The 17711-nt window shown below is 46.7% G+C and overlaps 1 protein-coding gene across 4 annotated transcripts in view; it reads right to left on the bottom strand.

Moving 5' to 3' along the window:
* DACH2 (dachshund family transcription factor 2) overlaps positions 1–14006 on the bottom strand; it is a 386452-nt gene extending 372446 nt beyond the window's left edge. Inside the window, exon 1 of one of the 4 annotated variants that reach the window (XM_077286496.1) lies at positions 13538–14006. In XM_077286496.1, coding sequence (XP_077142611.1) covers positions 13538–13920 — 383 coding nt within the window. In that variant the 5' untranslated portion in view covers positions 13921–14006. The remainder of the gene's footprint in view (positions 1–13537) is intronic. The other 3 variants (XM_077286497.1, XM_077286493.1, XM_077286495.1) reach the window with 3 other exon arrangements.
* Positions 14007–17711: the final 3705 nt, after the last annotated feature.

The raw sequence follows: 17711 nt of genomic DNA, 5'->3' as shown, positions 1-17711 counted from the left end.
GGGGCCGTAGGAGGGCAACAACCCAGCAGCAGGACCACTACCTCAGCCTTTGTGCAAGGAGGAACAGGAGGAGCCCTGCAAAATGACCTCCAGCAGGCCACAAATGTGCATGTGTGCACAAACGGTTAGAAACCGACTCCATGAGGATGGTCTGGGTGCCCGACATCCACAGATGGGGGTTGTGCTCACAACCCAACACCATACAGGACGCTTGGCATTTGCCACAGAACACCAGGATTGGCAAATTCACCACTGCTGCCCTTCACAGATGAAAGCAGGTCCACACTGAGCACGTGACAGATGTGAGAGTCTGGAGACGCCGTGGAGATCGATCTGCTTTCTGCAACATTCTTCAGCATGACCGGTTTGGCAGTGGGTCAGTAATGGTGTGGGGTGGCATTTCTTTGGAGGGCCGCACAGCCCTCCATGTGCTCACCAGAGGTAGCCTGACTGCCATTAGGTACCGAGATGAGATCCTCAGACCCCTTGTGAGACCATATGCTGGTGTGGTTGGCCCTGGGTTCCTCCTAATGCAGGACAATGCCAGACCTCATGTGGCTGGAGTGTGTCAGCAGTTCCTGCAAGATGAAGGCAATGAAGCTATGGACTGGCTCGCCAGTTCCCCAGACCTGAATCCGATTGAACACATCTGGGATATCATGTCTCACACCATCCACCAACGTCACGTTGCACCACAGACTGTCCAGGAGTTAGTGGATGCTTTAGTCCAGGTGTGGGAGGAGATCCCTCAGGAGACCATCCGCCGCCTCATCAGGAGCATGCCCAGGTGTTGTAGAGGCCACACACACTACTGTGCATCATTTCCTTGTCTTGAGGCATTTCCACTGAAGTTGGATCAGCCTGTAATTTGGATTTTCCACTTTGATTTTGAGCATCATTCCAAATCCAGACCTCCATGGGATATTCATTTTGATTTACATTGATAATTGTTATGTTTTATTCTTCTGAACACATTCCACTATGCAATGAATAAAAATTTGCATATGAAATATTTTATTCAGTGATGTCTAGGATGTGGGATTTTAGTGTTCCCTTTATTTTTTTCAGCAGTGTATATTATACATTTATTGAAATTAATTATACAGATTGAGATGATGAAAAAGCTTCACCCTGATAAAATACATGTAAAATAATTTAGTATATACTCACCTGTTCCTCCCAGACATCCCACGGTTCTGTTAACAATGACCGCAGACGCCATTGCTCATATACCCCACTTTACAGCTGCCGCAGATCATTGTCTCAGGGTCATTAAGAATAATACATAAGTTAGGGTCAGTAAATTTGCTATGTTACATGTGGCTCCTGTGTGGTTTAGGGCGGGTCTCTGATGCATTGATGGTTTACGGAGCCTGCTGTGATACATTTCTTCCCAATCTTTGTCATCAGAGATTTCAGGTGTCGTCTCCCTTTAAGCCACATGAGATAAGCGACTCGGCGCCATTGTAGGGAGGCAGCGATTCCTATGTGGAACTTGGAGAGAAATACAAATTGGATGTATGTGTCTAATATTTAATCTGCCAGGAACCGCAGGCTTAAACAAACCTCACATTTCTATTAATTAAAACAATGCAGGCCATAAATCAACACCGGGGAGCAATAAGCGAATGTCAAAACACTTTGTACCACGTCTGAGCCCCGGGAAGGCAGGAGGGAGGGCGGGGGGTACGGGCGCTTTTGTTTTAAGATTTGTGGAGGTCTCTATGGCCCAAAAGAGGAAGACGAGTCAATCTCAGAAAATCTGAAAATTAAAGCAATATGAACAGGATCCTCAGTATGCAAACAGGAGTGGATGATGGGAGTTTGGGTATGTCCTGCTTTAGGAGGCATTTTGCACACATTTGGCGGTGCTGCTCACTACTAGGCACCGCTCATCATGGGAGACGCTGATCTTCCTGCCATCGGTTATTTTGCAGGTCTGCGGGGTCATTGGTAATGGCGCAGCGACAGCCGAGCTGCCTGATCTGCTGGGATCTTTAGTGAATAGACGCGCTTCTTCAGTGCAGCCCATTAATCATTCATCGTTCTCTACTGTAATCTCCTGTAACGTAATACGTTATATTGTTACACGCTTTATACCTTCAGCCATGAGAAGGAAGATTCTGTCCTCAGAAAGTGCAAGAGACAGATGAACCCTATATGAGAGTGGATGTAGAGAAGGGCGACAAATCTGTATCATGGAGGATGCACAGCAAGGTCAGACATGATCAGGGTTCAGAGGCCCCCACAAGGGGACGATTCTAAGGATCCTCTTATTCCTACAGGACACACTATCATTAATAAGATCTAATCTAAAATCCAAGCACTATAATAGAAAGTCATCTCCAAAATGGGTCGTCTTCAGAGCGTTGGGGCCATTGCTCTAGGGCCACACAAACTTTGGACATGCAACATCAAGATGGCAATTACACTGCACATAATTAATGCATTACTGCACATGGTTGTGATGTGAGGCAAGTTCTGCGGAATATGTTGGCTCTATATAAATAATTATTATTCAATGATGCTGGATTCTTGGTCGCAATTCACAACAGACTCTTTTAGAACAGAGTTAAATGCTGATTGTGTGAACTGCGATTTTTGCATCAGCCTGGTGAGTGTGCGCATCCTAAGCCTCTAAAAATAAGTGCAGCTCATTTGTGAAATAAGACACTTCTGTTTCAGTGCCATGAGTTATTGTTTGTTTTTTCTTTTTTGAAGCAGCAAAGTGAATCACATGCTACTTGAAACAAGACAGAAAATGGATTACATGGTATTTGGAAACATTTGCACCTTTGTGTCCTGGCGGTGTGAAGTCGCAACACAACAGAAAACCATCAGATTCTAAGTTACAATTTGTAAGGACAATACGTGTCGCCGCGTATTTTTAGTCTACGGGGTGTCGCAGATTATATGCAATTAACAAGTACATTGCCCCCTACATCTGTTGTCATTGCAGTGTAACAGCAAGTCACTGACCAATTGCCACAGATTATAACCCTGTGACAAAAAAGTCACTGCAAAGCCCTGAGCGACCTGAGGATCTGTCCTTACTGTAGTGACCAGTCATAGCACGGATACATTGCACGGATAAATACTTAACAGTTTTATAGCTTAACAATGTAAATAATATTAAGTGTAATGAACTGTAAGAAGAGCGCGAGAACGATGATAATGATAGCGATAATAAAGATGATGATGATGCTGATGATAGCAATAATGGCCAGATTTTGGGCTGCTCACAACACTACTGTCGACATTTTATCTTTAAGTTTTCTTTTTTAAATTAATAGTCAATGAAAAGTTGGAAAATGTAAGAAGTAACAGCAGACGTGTTCTGGATCAGTCACAATGCTGCGGATCAGGGCACGGATCGCTCTCCTGCATATGTGACGTATTCGCCAGCGCTGATTGATTCTTCATATCTTTATGACCGTCCGTCTTCAGATTCGTCTCCTTCAGGTTGTAGGGGTTTAATAAAAGGCAGAGATTCTACAAATCTTCCCCGAAGCAGCTGCTTCCCCTCGTCCCTGCTCCTCCCCTCCGCATACCGCGGGATTGATAGGTGACATTTACCAAACGCCATAATCGTTCATTATCCGCTGCTGTCACTTTCATTACAGTCAAATGTTAATGTGAAAAATGCTTCACTAAACTCACGATTTTACTATTGATTTTTCCCTTTTTCCTTTTGCAAATAATGACTTGTTCAATACTAAACCCTGGAGTGTGGGATCAGGATCCACATGAGGCGCGTTCCCTTCCTCTGCCCTTCCCCCTATGATCCGAGCTATAATTATATATAAATTAATCTATTTGGAAGGAAAAAATGTGGATGAATTTATAGTAAAATTCAACTAAACAAATTAAAAAAAAACAAGCTTTACTTGGATGACAAATCTGTTACTCCAGTTCTAATTGTGGTGTCAACCAACTTTACTGGAACCCCAAACGGCAAGTGTATCCTATCCCCATTCCACATAAAAGGGGCGTTAAAAAAGCCAGGTTGCAGCTGTAATGAGAGGGTTGTTGGACAATTTTCCAGACAGCAGATACATTTTTTTTTTCATTCTATTGCACCTGTTACTTATGTGGCCAACACCGGAGTAGCAGCTACATTACAGAATTCTCCAGACTGCAAATCCTATAGGGTTAACTTTGTTGCAAAAAAATAAAAAATGCCCAGCTCACATTCATTCTGCCACAATTAACACAAGGGCAAAAAATGCCCTATTAGTTTAGATGTGATCATGAAGCTTTGATATTGGGGGTTTGGGTTTTTTATGCATCTTTAAACTTTTTACCAATTTATTTTTAATTAGAAAAAAAAAGTTTATAATGGAAGAAAGTGAACATTTGGGATTTGATCCATTTTGTTTCTCAGTATCAATACAATGTATCTTTCACAAGGCACCAGCCCGAACTTGACAGTGATTTCTTTCTACATTTGTATTTTAATTTTTTTCTGCCGCTGTCGCTTTAAACATCTCCAGCCTCTCTGCTGATTGCTGACAGTGTATAGGACATTAATGCATCTGTCATGATAACAAGCTAAGAATAACTTGCAGACATCAAACCAAGAGGCAGAATCTATGTGAAGTGATTCATTCAGATCTGTCTCATTGATTTATTAAACACAGGGCAACATCTGCAGCCTCACACAGCCGCGCCGCAAAATTAATGCAGGATCAATTCAAATGGAAAAAAGTGCAAAGAGAGATAAATCAAAACAGCATTTGCATGCGCTGCCACAATCAGCCTTATTGGGTGTAAATGCTGCGTATCCCCTTTCTGGAGCGAATCGCGACTAAACATTATGTTATCTCCGCAGAAGGGGCTTGATTTGAAGCGACACAGATTTGTACAGGTCCCGGGCGCTGTGAAAAGGAAGAAAAGGAGAAGAAAGGAGATGGGGAAAAAAATAAATAAAGAGGCTTGGTGAATAACACTACTGAATATGCAACAGGAGCGGAGCGGCGATGTGTGCGAGCCTCCAATGGGGTCCGGCCAGCAGCAGCAATGTAAACATGGAGGTGGGGGCTCCCCATAAAGAGACAGTGATAAATGTTAAGATGTCAGACGCAAGGTGCACGGACACCGGGGAGGGACCGGCCGGTTCATACAGGCGACAAAACCATTTAGCATTTATGACCCAAAAGAGCAGAGATCCCGAGCTGTCACCTACCAGATGTGTCCTCTGTTACTAAGCAGTAAGTGGCGTGAATATATCCGCACCGCTACATAGTCAGTGAGGACAATAAATAAGCTGGGAAGGAAAAAAAAATAAATATTAGTATGCAAAAACAAAAATAGATACAAAACGTTAAATAAATAAAAAAATACAGAAGCAAAGAAAAATGTATCAAATGAAAGTCTGGAGGGAAAGTCTAGAGTAACCAGGGGAGAATGAGGAGCAGAAAAGGACAGGGAGCAGCTCATCAGCGGGGGTCACACGGAGCAGGGTGGCCGAGGGGGACGACACTTTGGTGTAACAAGACTCATCTCAGCAACACAATTAATCCTTTTATACCCCATTAATTTCTCCTGGTTCGTACTAGTCCTCCAATGTGAACACATCTGCAGCAAAAAGTGATTTAAAAAAATCAATTGTATAGAAAAATAAAAAATTATATATATCTTTACGTTGGCTTTTTAAGTTTTCCTGACATGAACAGAAATCAACACCCAAAAAAAATAACTTTTTGGAAATTTAAGATTTTTTTTTTCCCGATGCAAAAATCATCACGTAAAGTCACGATGTTTCCATATAATCTTTGTGTTAAAAGTATCAAAGTGTTAACACATTCTGACCGTTGTATAGCAATAAAAAAAAAAAGCCTCCAATAACCGCCCCCAGCTCCAGTACTGCACATATTTGCCAACCAGCGATTAGGATTCTGGCCCGATCAGTGGCGCAGAGTTATTACTCGGCTCTTGGCTCAGTGTCTGGACCGTTGGTGGAATAAAATATTGACTTTATTTACGGAGCTAATTAATTTCTACGAATCTGTGTTCCTTAATCAGCCCCGTCACATAAAATCTCTCCGGACAAGTAAATCTGGTGGACGAGCCAATGGGAAAATGTGTTAAGTGCCGAACAATTTCAGGTTCCGGTCATCACATTGTCAATGAAAATATATACGGTAATTACACTAGACGCCGTCGCTCCAGACCAGGGAAAATCAGGACTTCAATGAGTGACCACTGAAAAGTTTTGCAAATTTCTGAACAACTTTAGAATTTTATTTTGGCGACACCCAGAAGCTAAAAACTTGTCCTATGTAAGAGTTGAAGATTTGTCACAATTGCATCCAGTCTAGACAATCACTGCGAGATCGGACTGAAACCAGTCACCGGTACTGAAATATTGCTGCAAACTGAGGGATTAGAGCCGCTGCGGTGTCTGGATTGCACATGTTATATATATGACACGGCAGATCTCATTAGATCCCTTCCTGATAGTGCTAGACATGGTGCACCACTGGATCTGGTGATCTGCATTTTTCGGGTGCAGTACACTATGTAGCACTCCTTCATTTGGCTTCATATACACTTCCTACATACGATACATTGTAATCTCCGGTCACGGCTGAGGACATATTTAGGTTTATTTCTTAATATTTTACAAATGAGTAAGCAGATACATTTCGACACAAAAATATAAAATAATAAAATCCCTAAAAATCGGTCATTGATCTGTGCCAGATGATCACAGTCCTAGCAGAGTAAAAAATACCCCCCAAAATCTGTTCATGTATCTTTTTTCATAAAATAGTATATATTTATTATTTTAATTTGGGCTTTGATTTTAGTTTCTGGAAATGAAATGCCGAAAAGATGCCAAGTGCATAAACAGAGGTCTGCGGCCACATCCCCTGCTGACCCAGATTCCCACATTCCAGCATTGTCCCTTGAAGTTGGAGGGGACTGGCTGAAGAATGACTGGAGGCCGGCAGTGCGGGGGTCAGGAGGGGCTCCTAACATTTCTTATCTTCCTGACAAATCATTTATATTATCCTCAGACCCCAGCGCACAACAATCTGTGCAATCGCGCTGATAACATGGGAAAAGACTGAAAGTAACAAAAACCAAGTACAGGGGCCGGGCCCTAAACACAGAGCCAGAATGATTAAAATATTCATACAATCCGAGAACATCAATCAAAGCAAAAAGAAAAGTCCTAACAGTGATAAGAATCCTGCTAAAAGCACCAACAAGAGCAAATGCCAACATCAACTGCACCGAAAAATTCTACCACCCTGTTATCTGTGGTGTTACATAGGACTGCAGGTGTCATCTATTACATTATCTGTACTCCGAGAGTTATCACTGTGGTGTTACATAGGACTGCAGGTGACAGTTATTACACTACAATTCACCACCAAAGTGTATATTAAATTACAAAGTCAGTGCCGCTGTACATGTGACACATGCAGATACACAGCATACAGAGCAGTGATGTAGCAAAAGCGGTGGCGAGAGGGTGATCTTTACCACACAGAAATTAGAAACACCAGGCTCTATTGAGACATCTATTCTGCAAAGGTTTACCATTGATAGCACAGCACCATGCGAAGCGTCACACCAGATACTCACCGCAAACAAGACTGAGCTTTCAAGCGCAAATCTGGAAGTTACAGGAGAACTTGAGCTGAAGATGCTATTGGAAGTTTCAGCATTAGAGGAGAGTGATAACGGAGTACAGATAATGTAGTAGATGTCACCTGCAGTCATATGTAACACCACAGATAACAGTGATAAATCTCTAAGTACAAATAATGTAGGAGATGTCCTATGTAACACCACAGATACCACAGTGATAACTCTGAGTGCAGATAATGCAGTAGAGTTCACCTGCAGTCCTATGCAACACCTTAGCTAAGAAACAATAATTCATTATTTGTTGTGTCAAATCACATTCCATGCTATGCTACATCTGCATATCCACCTGACATTGGAAACAAGCTTTGTCTCTGTATCTGTGGGTATATAGATTGCTGCCAGCATATGTTCGTTGTTATACAATACAGTATATACAAATATGACAGAATCGGGAACACCAGAAGTCACGGCACCAGGTGGACATAATGAATATAGTAAGTTGCATTTGCTATCATTTAAAAATAAATTATAATATATATATATATACATACACACACACACATCTATATTCATACGTAAACTTACAAAAAAATAATATTACAGAAGAGCGGCACCTATAATATAGATGACATTTGGTATTAACAGTATACGGGACACTATAGAGACCACACACCATACATAAACTTACATTTCCTATGATCAGCGATCACATAACATACTGTGTACACTATAACCTGCTAGTACATTTCAGATAACAGATATTTACCAGACAAGCAGCGCATACAGTACATAACATTTAGTGTTCCTAAAGTGCACACCGAACAAATAAGATACAGGCAATTAAAGTAAAGCAAGTGACTTATCCACAGCTGTCAGGGGAGCGTGCACACAGCAGCGTATACCTCATGTAATGGTATGTATATCCGGATATCCAGGCTGCAGGTGTAAACAGAGTACAGAAAACGCACCACAAACAGGAACACACAGAACACAGAGCCTAATGTCAGCGATGAGGACAGTGACTGCGCAACACAGAGCAATGCAGAAGTTTACACGCCGCACACGTACATGTGTTATTACATGTGATGAGGCATATGGAGTCCACAGGCAGAAACAAGCGGAACCGTCCACAGCGCAGTCATGACAACAGCCCTCAGGAGAATACATCATGCCCACAAAAATTGTGAAAAATACATTGCATTGTGGCGAGAAAACTGCTAGCAAAGCAATTACCCAAATTACACCAAACTTGTAAATCATCTGAGCCAGGAGACCATCTCCACTCCACATCGTCACAAAACTAAACATCTCATCAGTTCTACTGCAAAAGATCCATAAAATGCATGGAAATCCTACCTTACCTGCAGTCCTACGTAACACCACTGAAAATGTCTATGTTTCCTGTGGTGTTACATAGGACTGCAGGTAACATCTACTACATTATCTGTACTCAAAGAGTGGAAAATAATACTTTTTAGCCCTCTCTGCTCTGTTGTCGTCTTTTACTTTGTAACTTTTTTAAATCTAATTACAAACATCATCCACTTTCCACTTCCCTGCGGCTCTGACTCTGGGGCTCAGGATGCACTTTAGGCACAGAACATAGGGAGTAAGGGAATGTGCACACGTTGCGGATTCCCCGCGGATTTTGTACAGTTCTTGTGTGGATTCCACCTGCGGATTCCTATTATGGAACAGGTGTGAAACACTGCGGAATCCGCACACAGAATTGATATGCTGCGGAAAATAAACCGCAGCGTTTCTGGCGGTATTTTCTGCAGCATGTGCACTGCGGATTTGGTTTTCATGGTATTGTAAAACGCATGGAAAACTGCTGCGAATCCGCAGCCAAATCCGCAATGTGTGCACATAGCCTAAAGGGGATAGTACCAGACATCACAGCAAATACCCTAAGGGGAAAATAGAGCGACAAATGGAATAATTACAAATATACGAAAGAGAAAGCAGAATAAAACATCAAGTGCAGCGTATACAGAACGTGCAGCATATAGTGCGCCCCAGACTGGAGAAGCAGACACTGTGGAAAAACTCATCTCCTGTGAGGCACAGTACAAGTGAGGTACAGTAAGACGATGATGCACGGCATTACTATTTATATCTACACGAGGCACAGTAAACAGTAGGTGGGGGGCACATAGTATTAGGAGGGTGGGCTCAGTATGTAAGCAGTAGAGTTTAGGGCATTGATCTCTACCTGTTAGACAACTACAACTCTCAGCATATTCCAACCCATCCACAGGTATAAGGTGTGAGGCACAGCCCAGAGGGGGTGAAGTCATAGGAATAAACGAGGCGATGTAAAGAGAAGTTGTCGGCGTTTAGAGAGCAGAGATGCGACACGATCACTGTATATCAGACGCGGTGCAGTAAACTTCATGATGTGTTAATGAGGCACAGCCCTGTTATCTGGGGTGTAACATAGGACTGCAGGTAACATGTATAATGTGAAACCTGTAATGAAACGTGAGGCACAGGACAAAACATTAGAAGGCAAACTCGGACATGCTGCACAGGAGGAGGCATCAGGAGGCACGATCAGGAGAACTACAGTAGTTTTACAGAATGAGGCACAGGACACATTTTGGGGTATGACCTGACGCCGGTGTAATCCTATGATGGGGCACAGTATAGGGAACGCTCCTGTACTATAGAAAGAGGCACAGAGAACATTATGGGGCTGTGACATTTTGAGGTCTGACCTGGCGTTGGGGTAGTATTATAAGGGGATAAGAGGCACAGAGCACATAGAGGGCATATTATGGTGCAGACATGAGGGACACTTCAGGCTCTATCCTGCTGTTTGTGCAGTCCAGTTATGGGGCAAAGTATGGGACACTCCCGTACTAAATAATAAGGCATGTATGGGGCAACCATAAGGAACAGGCTCAGACCAGGTGTTCTGGCAGTCCTGTACTATATAATAAGGTATGAGGCACAGGACATAATGGGGCACACTCCCGTACTGTATACTGGGGCACACTCCCGTACTGTATACTGGGGCACACTCCCGTACTGTATACTGGGGCACACTCCCGTACTGTATAATGGGGCACACTCCCGTACTGTATAATGGGGCACACTCCCGTACTGTATAATGGGGCACACTCCCGTACTGTATAATGGGGCACACTCCCGTACTGTATAATGGGGCACACTCCCGTACTGTATAATGGGGCACACTCCCGTACTGTATAATGGGGCACACTCCCGTACTGTATAATGGGGCACACTCCCGTACTGTATAATGGGGCACACTCCCGTACTGTATAATGGGGCACACTCCCGTACTGTATAATGGGGCACACTCCCGTACTGTATAATGGGGCACACTCCCGTACTGTATAATGGGGCACACTCCCGTACTGTATAATGGGGCACACTCCCGTACTGTATAATGGGGCACACTCCCGTACTGTATAATGGGGCACACTCCCGTACTGTATAATGGGGCACACTCCCGTACTGTATAATGGGGCACACTCCCGTACTGTATAATGGGGCACACTCCCGTACTGTATAATGGGGCACACTCCCGTACTGTATAATGGGGCACACTCCCGTACTGTATAATGGGGCACACTCCCGTACTGTATAATGGGGCACACTCCCGTACTGTATAATGGGGCACACTCCCGTACTGTATAATGGGGCACACTCCCGTACTGTATAATGGGGCACACTCCCGTACTGTATAATGGGGCACACTCCCGTACTGTATAATGGGGCACACTCCCGTACTGTATAATGGGGCACACTCCCGTACTGTATAATGGGGCACACTCCCGTACTGTATAATGGGGCACACTCCCGTACTGTATAATGGGGCACACTCCCGTACTGTATAATGGGGCACACTCCCGTACTGTATAATGGGGCACACTCCCGTACTGTATAATGGGGCACACTCCCGTACTGTATAATGGGGCACACTCCCGTACTGTATAATGGGGCACACTCCCGTACTGTATAATGGGGCACACTCCCGTACTGTATAATGGGGCACACTCCCGTACTGTATAATGGGGCACACTCCCGTACTGTATAATGGGGCACACTCCCGTACTGTATAATGGGGCACACTCCCGTACTGTATAATGGGGCACACTCCCGTACTGTATAATGGGGCACAGCACATAATTCGAGCTCTGGCCTAGCTTTGGGGCACATCTATTATGGGGCAAAGTATGGGACACACTACTGTACTATATGAGGCACAGCACATGTCCAGCTCTGACCAGGTGTTGGTGCAGTACTGGAACAAGACACACATTTTGGGGCACACATGGTACATTATTGGGCACATTATGAAACACAGGGCACATTATGGGGCACAGCACATGTCTGAGTCTAACACATTATGAGGCACAGCACATGTCAGCACACATTATGGGGCACAGAACATGGTGCCGGGCTCTGACCTGGCATTGGAGGAGTCCTGATACAGGACACATATAGGGCACACATGGTACATTATGGGGCAGCACATGTCAGGGCACATTATGGGGCATACATGGTGTCAGTCTCTGTCCCGGTGTTAGTGCAGTTCTGGCACAGGGCACATTATGGGACACATTCCTGTCCTGAATAATGGGGCACAGCACATGTTGGGGCACATACAGGGTATACATGGTAGATTTCGAGGCACAATATCTGTCAGGCAACACATGGTACATTATGGGGCACACTCCTTTACAGTATAATGGGGCATAGAACATGTCAGGGAATATTATGAGTCACATATAGGGCATACGTGGTGTTGAGCTGACCTGGTGTTGGTGCAGTACACATTATGGGGCACGTATAAAGTAAATGGCACATTATGAGGTACAGCACATCTAGGGTATACATGGCACATTTCGAGGCACATTATGGGGCACACAAGGTGTCAGTGCAGTCCTGGTACAGGATACATTATGGGGCACATATAGGGTATACATGGTACATTTCACGACACATTATGGGACATAGAACACATACGGTATATATGGCACACTTGTTACATTAAGGGGCACATATAGGGCACACATGGCACAGGGCTCTGACCTGGCGTTGGTGCAGTCCTGGTACGGGACACATTATGGGGCAAAATTGGTACATTTCAGGGCACACAGAGAATACTTGGTACATTTTGGGGCACAGCACGTCGGCCCACAGAGGGTATACATGGCACATAGAGCACACTTGGTACATTTTGGTACATTTCAGTGCACACATGGCATCGGGCTCTGACCTGGCATTGGTGCAGTCCTGGTACAGGGCACATTATGGGGCACACATAGGGTACATTTGGGGGGCACACGGTGTCGGGCTCTGACCTGGCGTTGGTGCAGTCCTGGTACAGGGCACATTATGGGGCACACATAGGGTACATTTGGGGGGCACACGGTGTCGGGCTCTGACCTGGCGTTGGTGCAGTCCTGGTACAGGGCACATTATGGGGCACACATAGGGTACATTTGGGGGGCACACACGGTGTCGGGCTCTGACCTGCAGTTGGTGCAGTCCTGGTACAGACATTATGGGGCACACATAGGGTACATTTGGGGGGCACACACGGTGTCGGGCTCTGACCTGGCGTTGGTGCAGTCCTGGTACAGGGCACATTATGGGGCACACATAGGGTATATTTGGGGGGCACACACGCTGTCGGGCTCTGACCTGCAGTTGGTGCAGTCCTGGTACAGGGCACATTATGGGGCACACATAGGGAACATTTAGGGGGCACACACGGTGTCGGGCTCTGACCTGGCGTTGGTGTAGTCCTGGTACAGACATTATGGGGCACACATAGGGTACCTTTGGGGGGCACACGCTGTCGGGCTCTGACCTGGCGTTGGTGCAGTCCTGGTACAGGGCACATTATGGGGCACACATAGGGAACATTTAGGGGGCACACACGGTGTCGGGCTCTGACCTGGCGTTGGTGCAGTCCTGGTACAGCGTCTCGAAGTCCCGGCGGGTGATGAGCTTGCAGCGGTTCACCCCCGGCTGGATGGCCCCCAGCCCCCGTAGCACCCGCACCTGCTCCACCGTGCACACCACCGGGGTGATGTCCAGCCGCTTCAGCTTGGTGTAGACCGTGTGCAGCCCGCCCACCAGGTGCTTCAGGAAGAGCTCGAACACCTGCGGCAGACAGATGAGCTCCTGCCCGTCCAGCACGAAGGACGCCACCCGCACCCCGTGCACCTCCACCATCCGGCACTCGCTGCCGCCACTGCCGGGAGCCGGGCTGTACGCGCCCAGCAGCGGAGACTCCGCCGGGCTCAGCACTGGAGGAGGAGGCGCGGACACGGCCATGCTCGGGCTCCCGGCCGGGAAGAAGCTGCAGCCGCCGCCGCTACCTCAGAGTGAGTGCCGGAGCCCCGGGCGCGGAGCGGCCACACACACCGCCGACACCACGCCGCAGCCAATCAGCGTCCGCGGAGGGGGCGGAGCTCCGCGAGGATTGGGTGCTGATGGGACGGGGCGGGGCTATGCTTTGCCACTCTGTGGCAGACTCTGATGAGAACGTGTCCTGCTCCGCGCCGTCCCGACACCGAGGGGTTAACTCATCCTCATCCGGGACTGCAGGGGTTACCTGTCGCCCACTAGGGGATGAGAGCCGGGACCGGCGGGGTTAACTGGAGGGAGGAGCCAAACACAGGACGGCAGGGGTTAGCTGTCACTAGTCAGTCACCAGCAATACATGGGTTAATTCAAGGTTAAATCTCCCTCCAACATTAGGTCTGTGCAAGGATTAAAGACCTCTTGCATCCAGCACAGCAAGGGTTAACCCGACTTTGTGCCTGGTGGAAGGGATGCCAATCTGCAATTCAGGGGTTAATTGTGACTGCAGGTGTCCAGGGGGAGGGGCTTCATAGAGTAGTACAGCACTGCACATATTGCAGGGGGTCACAGCTCACTCCAGCACTGCAAGGGTTAACCAGTGATACAATCCAGGGGCAATCCGTCCATACCGGAACACATCTGTGGGCATGGAAGTGGTTGTGTCTGTGCACACAGTGCAGCAGCGAAACGGCCGAACACCGCGACACAGTGCAGCAGCGAAAAGGCCGAACACCACGTCACAGTGCAGCAGCTAAACGGACGAACACCGCATCACAGTTCAGCAGCGAAACGGCCGAACACCGCGACACAGTTCAGCAGGGAAACGGCCGAACACCGCCACACAGTGCAGCAGGGAAACGGCAGAACACCACGTCACAGTCCAGCAGCGAAACGGACAAACACCGCATCACAGTTCAGCAGCGAAACGGCCGAACACAGCGACACAGTTCAGCAGGGAAACGGCCGAATACCGCGACACAGTGCAGCAGGGAAACGGCAGAACACAGCGTCACAGTGCAGCAGTGAAACGGCCGAACACCGCGACACAGTGCAGCAGGGAAACGGCAGAACACCACGTCACAGTGCAGCAGCGAAACGGCAGAACACCGCAGCACAGTGCAGCAGCGAAACGGCCGAACACAGTGTCACAGTGCAGCAGCGAAACGGCCGAACACCGAGTCACAGTGCAGCAGCGAAACAGCCGAACACCGCGTCACAGTGCAGCAGCGAAACGGCCGAACACCGCGTCACAGTGCAGCACCAAAACGGCCGAACACGGAGTCACAGTGCAGCAGCAAAACGGCCAAACACCGAGTCACAGTGCAGCAGCGAAACGGCCGAACACCTCGTCACAGTGCAGCAGCAAAACGGCCGAACACCTCGTCACAGTGCAGCAGCGAAACGGCCGAACACTGCATCAGCGACACGCTTGGAAACGACCAAACTGGGTACTAATGCAATACCATCTTTATTGAAAAACAACACAGACAAGTAAAAAACTACTGAGGCTAAGGACAAAGAGACAGAACAAGGTGCAAATGGTGATGGCAATAAACCCTTATATGGCCGCCATGTCCAGAAATCGTGCGGTCCAGAAACCAATAGCTACCCTCTCATGATGGACATAAAGTAAATAGCATGTATCTTGTTATTAACCCCAAGGCCCTATAGGACCATACACATGACCCTATATATATGCCCGGAGAACCGGGACTAAACACCGCAATTGCGGTCGGGAATTTACCTGTGAGCAGGGGTTGAGAGGGAAGCCCGGACCGGTCACCGCACGAGCACCCGACGCGCGTTTCGGAGCGGAAGCTCCTTCGTCAGGGGACGAAGGAGCTTCCGCTCCGAAACGCGCGTCGGGTGCTCGTGCGGTGACCGGTCCGGGCTTCCCTCTCAACCCCTGCTCACAGGTAAATTCCCGACCGCAATTGCGGTGTTTAGTCCCGGTTCTCCGGGCATATATATAGGGTCATGTGTATGGTCCTATAGGGCCTTGGGGTTAATAACAAGATACATGCTATTTACTTTATGTCCATCATGAGAGGGTAGCCATTGGTTTCTGGACCGCACGATTTCTGGACATGGCGGCCATATAAGGGTTTATTGCCATCACCATTTGCACCTTGTTCTGTCTCTTTGTCCTTAGCCTCAGTAGTTTTTTACTTGTCTGTGTTGTTTTTCAATAAAGATGGTATTGCATTAGTACCCAGTTTGGTCGTTTCCTTATGTGGTTTCCCACATTTCCTTCTTATGTTTAGTTATACGGCTGGGTTTATGAACAATCCAGTGTAGGGCAATGTTAATATTTATGGTGATTTGATAATGTTGCCATTGAATACCTTTATCTCTCTATCAGCGACACGCTGCAGACTAATAGCGGCCGCATTCTGAGGGAAATGGCGACCTCACCTCCACAACGAAAGGGGCGACCTTACCTCCACAATGAAAGGGGCGAACTCACCTCCACAATGAAAGGGGCGACCTCACCTCCACAACAAAAGGGGCGACCTCACCTCCACAACAAAAGGGGCGACTTCACCTCCACAACGAAAGGGGCAACTTCACCTCCACAACGAAAGGGGCGACCTCACCTCCACGACAAAAGGATCGACTTCACCTTCACAACGAGAGGGGCGACCTCACATCCACAATGAAAGGGGCGACCGCACCTCCACAATGAAAGGGGCAACTTCACCTCCACAACGAAAGGGGCGACCTCACCTCCACAACGAAAGGGGCGACCTCACCTCCACAATGAAAGGGGCGACCTCACCTCCACAATGAAAGGGGCGACCTCCGGCACCCGCTCAGAGCCAGCAGTGACTATACTGTATATCTATATACAGTATATACCAGCAGTGACTATACTAATATACATATACACACTTGGTCTAAATTGTTGGTGCCCCTCGTTTAATGACAGAAAAACCCGCAATAGTCACAGAAATAACTTGAATCTGACAAATGTAATAATAAATAAAAGATCTATGAAATTGAACAAATGAAAGTCAGACTTTGCTTTCCCACCATGCATCCACACAATTATAAAAATAAATAGAAATCGGCCTGGACAGAAATGATGGAATCCTTAACATAACATTTTGTTGCACAACCTTTTGAGGCAATCACTGCAATCAAACGATTCCTGCTACTGTCAATGAGACTTCTCCGCCTCTCGACAGGTATTTTGGCCACTGCTCCAGAGCAAACTGCTCCAGTTGTCTCGTGTTTGAAGGTTGCCTTTTCCAGACGGCATGTTTCAGCTCTTTGCAAAGATGCTCAATAGGATTTAGGTCAGGGCTCATAAAATGCTACTTCAGAATAGTCCAATGTTTCCTCTTAGCCATTCTTTGGTGTTTTTAGCTGTGTGTTTTGGGTCATAATCCTATTGCAAGACCCATGACCTGCGACTGAGACCAAGCTTTCTGACACTGGGCAGCACATTTCTCTGTAGAACCCCTTGACAGTCTTGAGATTTCATTGTACCCTGTATAGATTCTAGACACCCTGTGCCAGATGCAGCAAAGCAGCCCCAGAACATAACAGAGCCTCCTCCATGTTTCACAGTAGGTACAGTGTTCTTTTCTTGATAGGCTTCATTTTTCCGTCTGTGAACATAGAGCTGATGTGCATTGCCAAAAAGTTCCATTGTTGTCTCATCTGTCCTTGGGACATTCTCCCAGAAGCTTTGTGGCTTGTCAACATGTAGATTGGCAAAATTCCAGTCTGGCTTTTGTATGATTTTTTTTCAACAA

Source organism: Ranitomeya variabilis, chromosome 2 (assembly GCF_051348905.1).
Source record: "Ranitomeya variabilis isolate aRanVar5 chromosome 2, aRanVar5.hap1, whole genome shotgun sequence".
NCBI lineage: Eukaryota > Metazoa > Chordata > Amphibia > Anura > Dendrobatidae > Ranitomeya > Ranitomeya variabilis.
The sequence above is the reverse complement of the archived record's forward strand: the minus strand, read 5'-3'. Positions and strand labels throughout refer to the sequence as shown.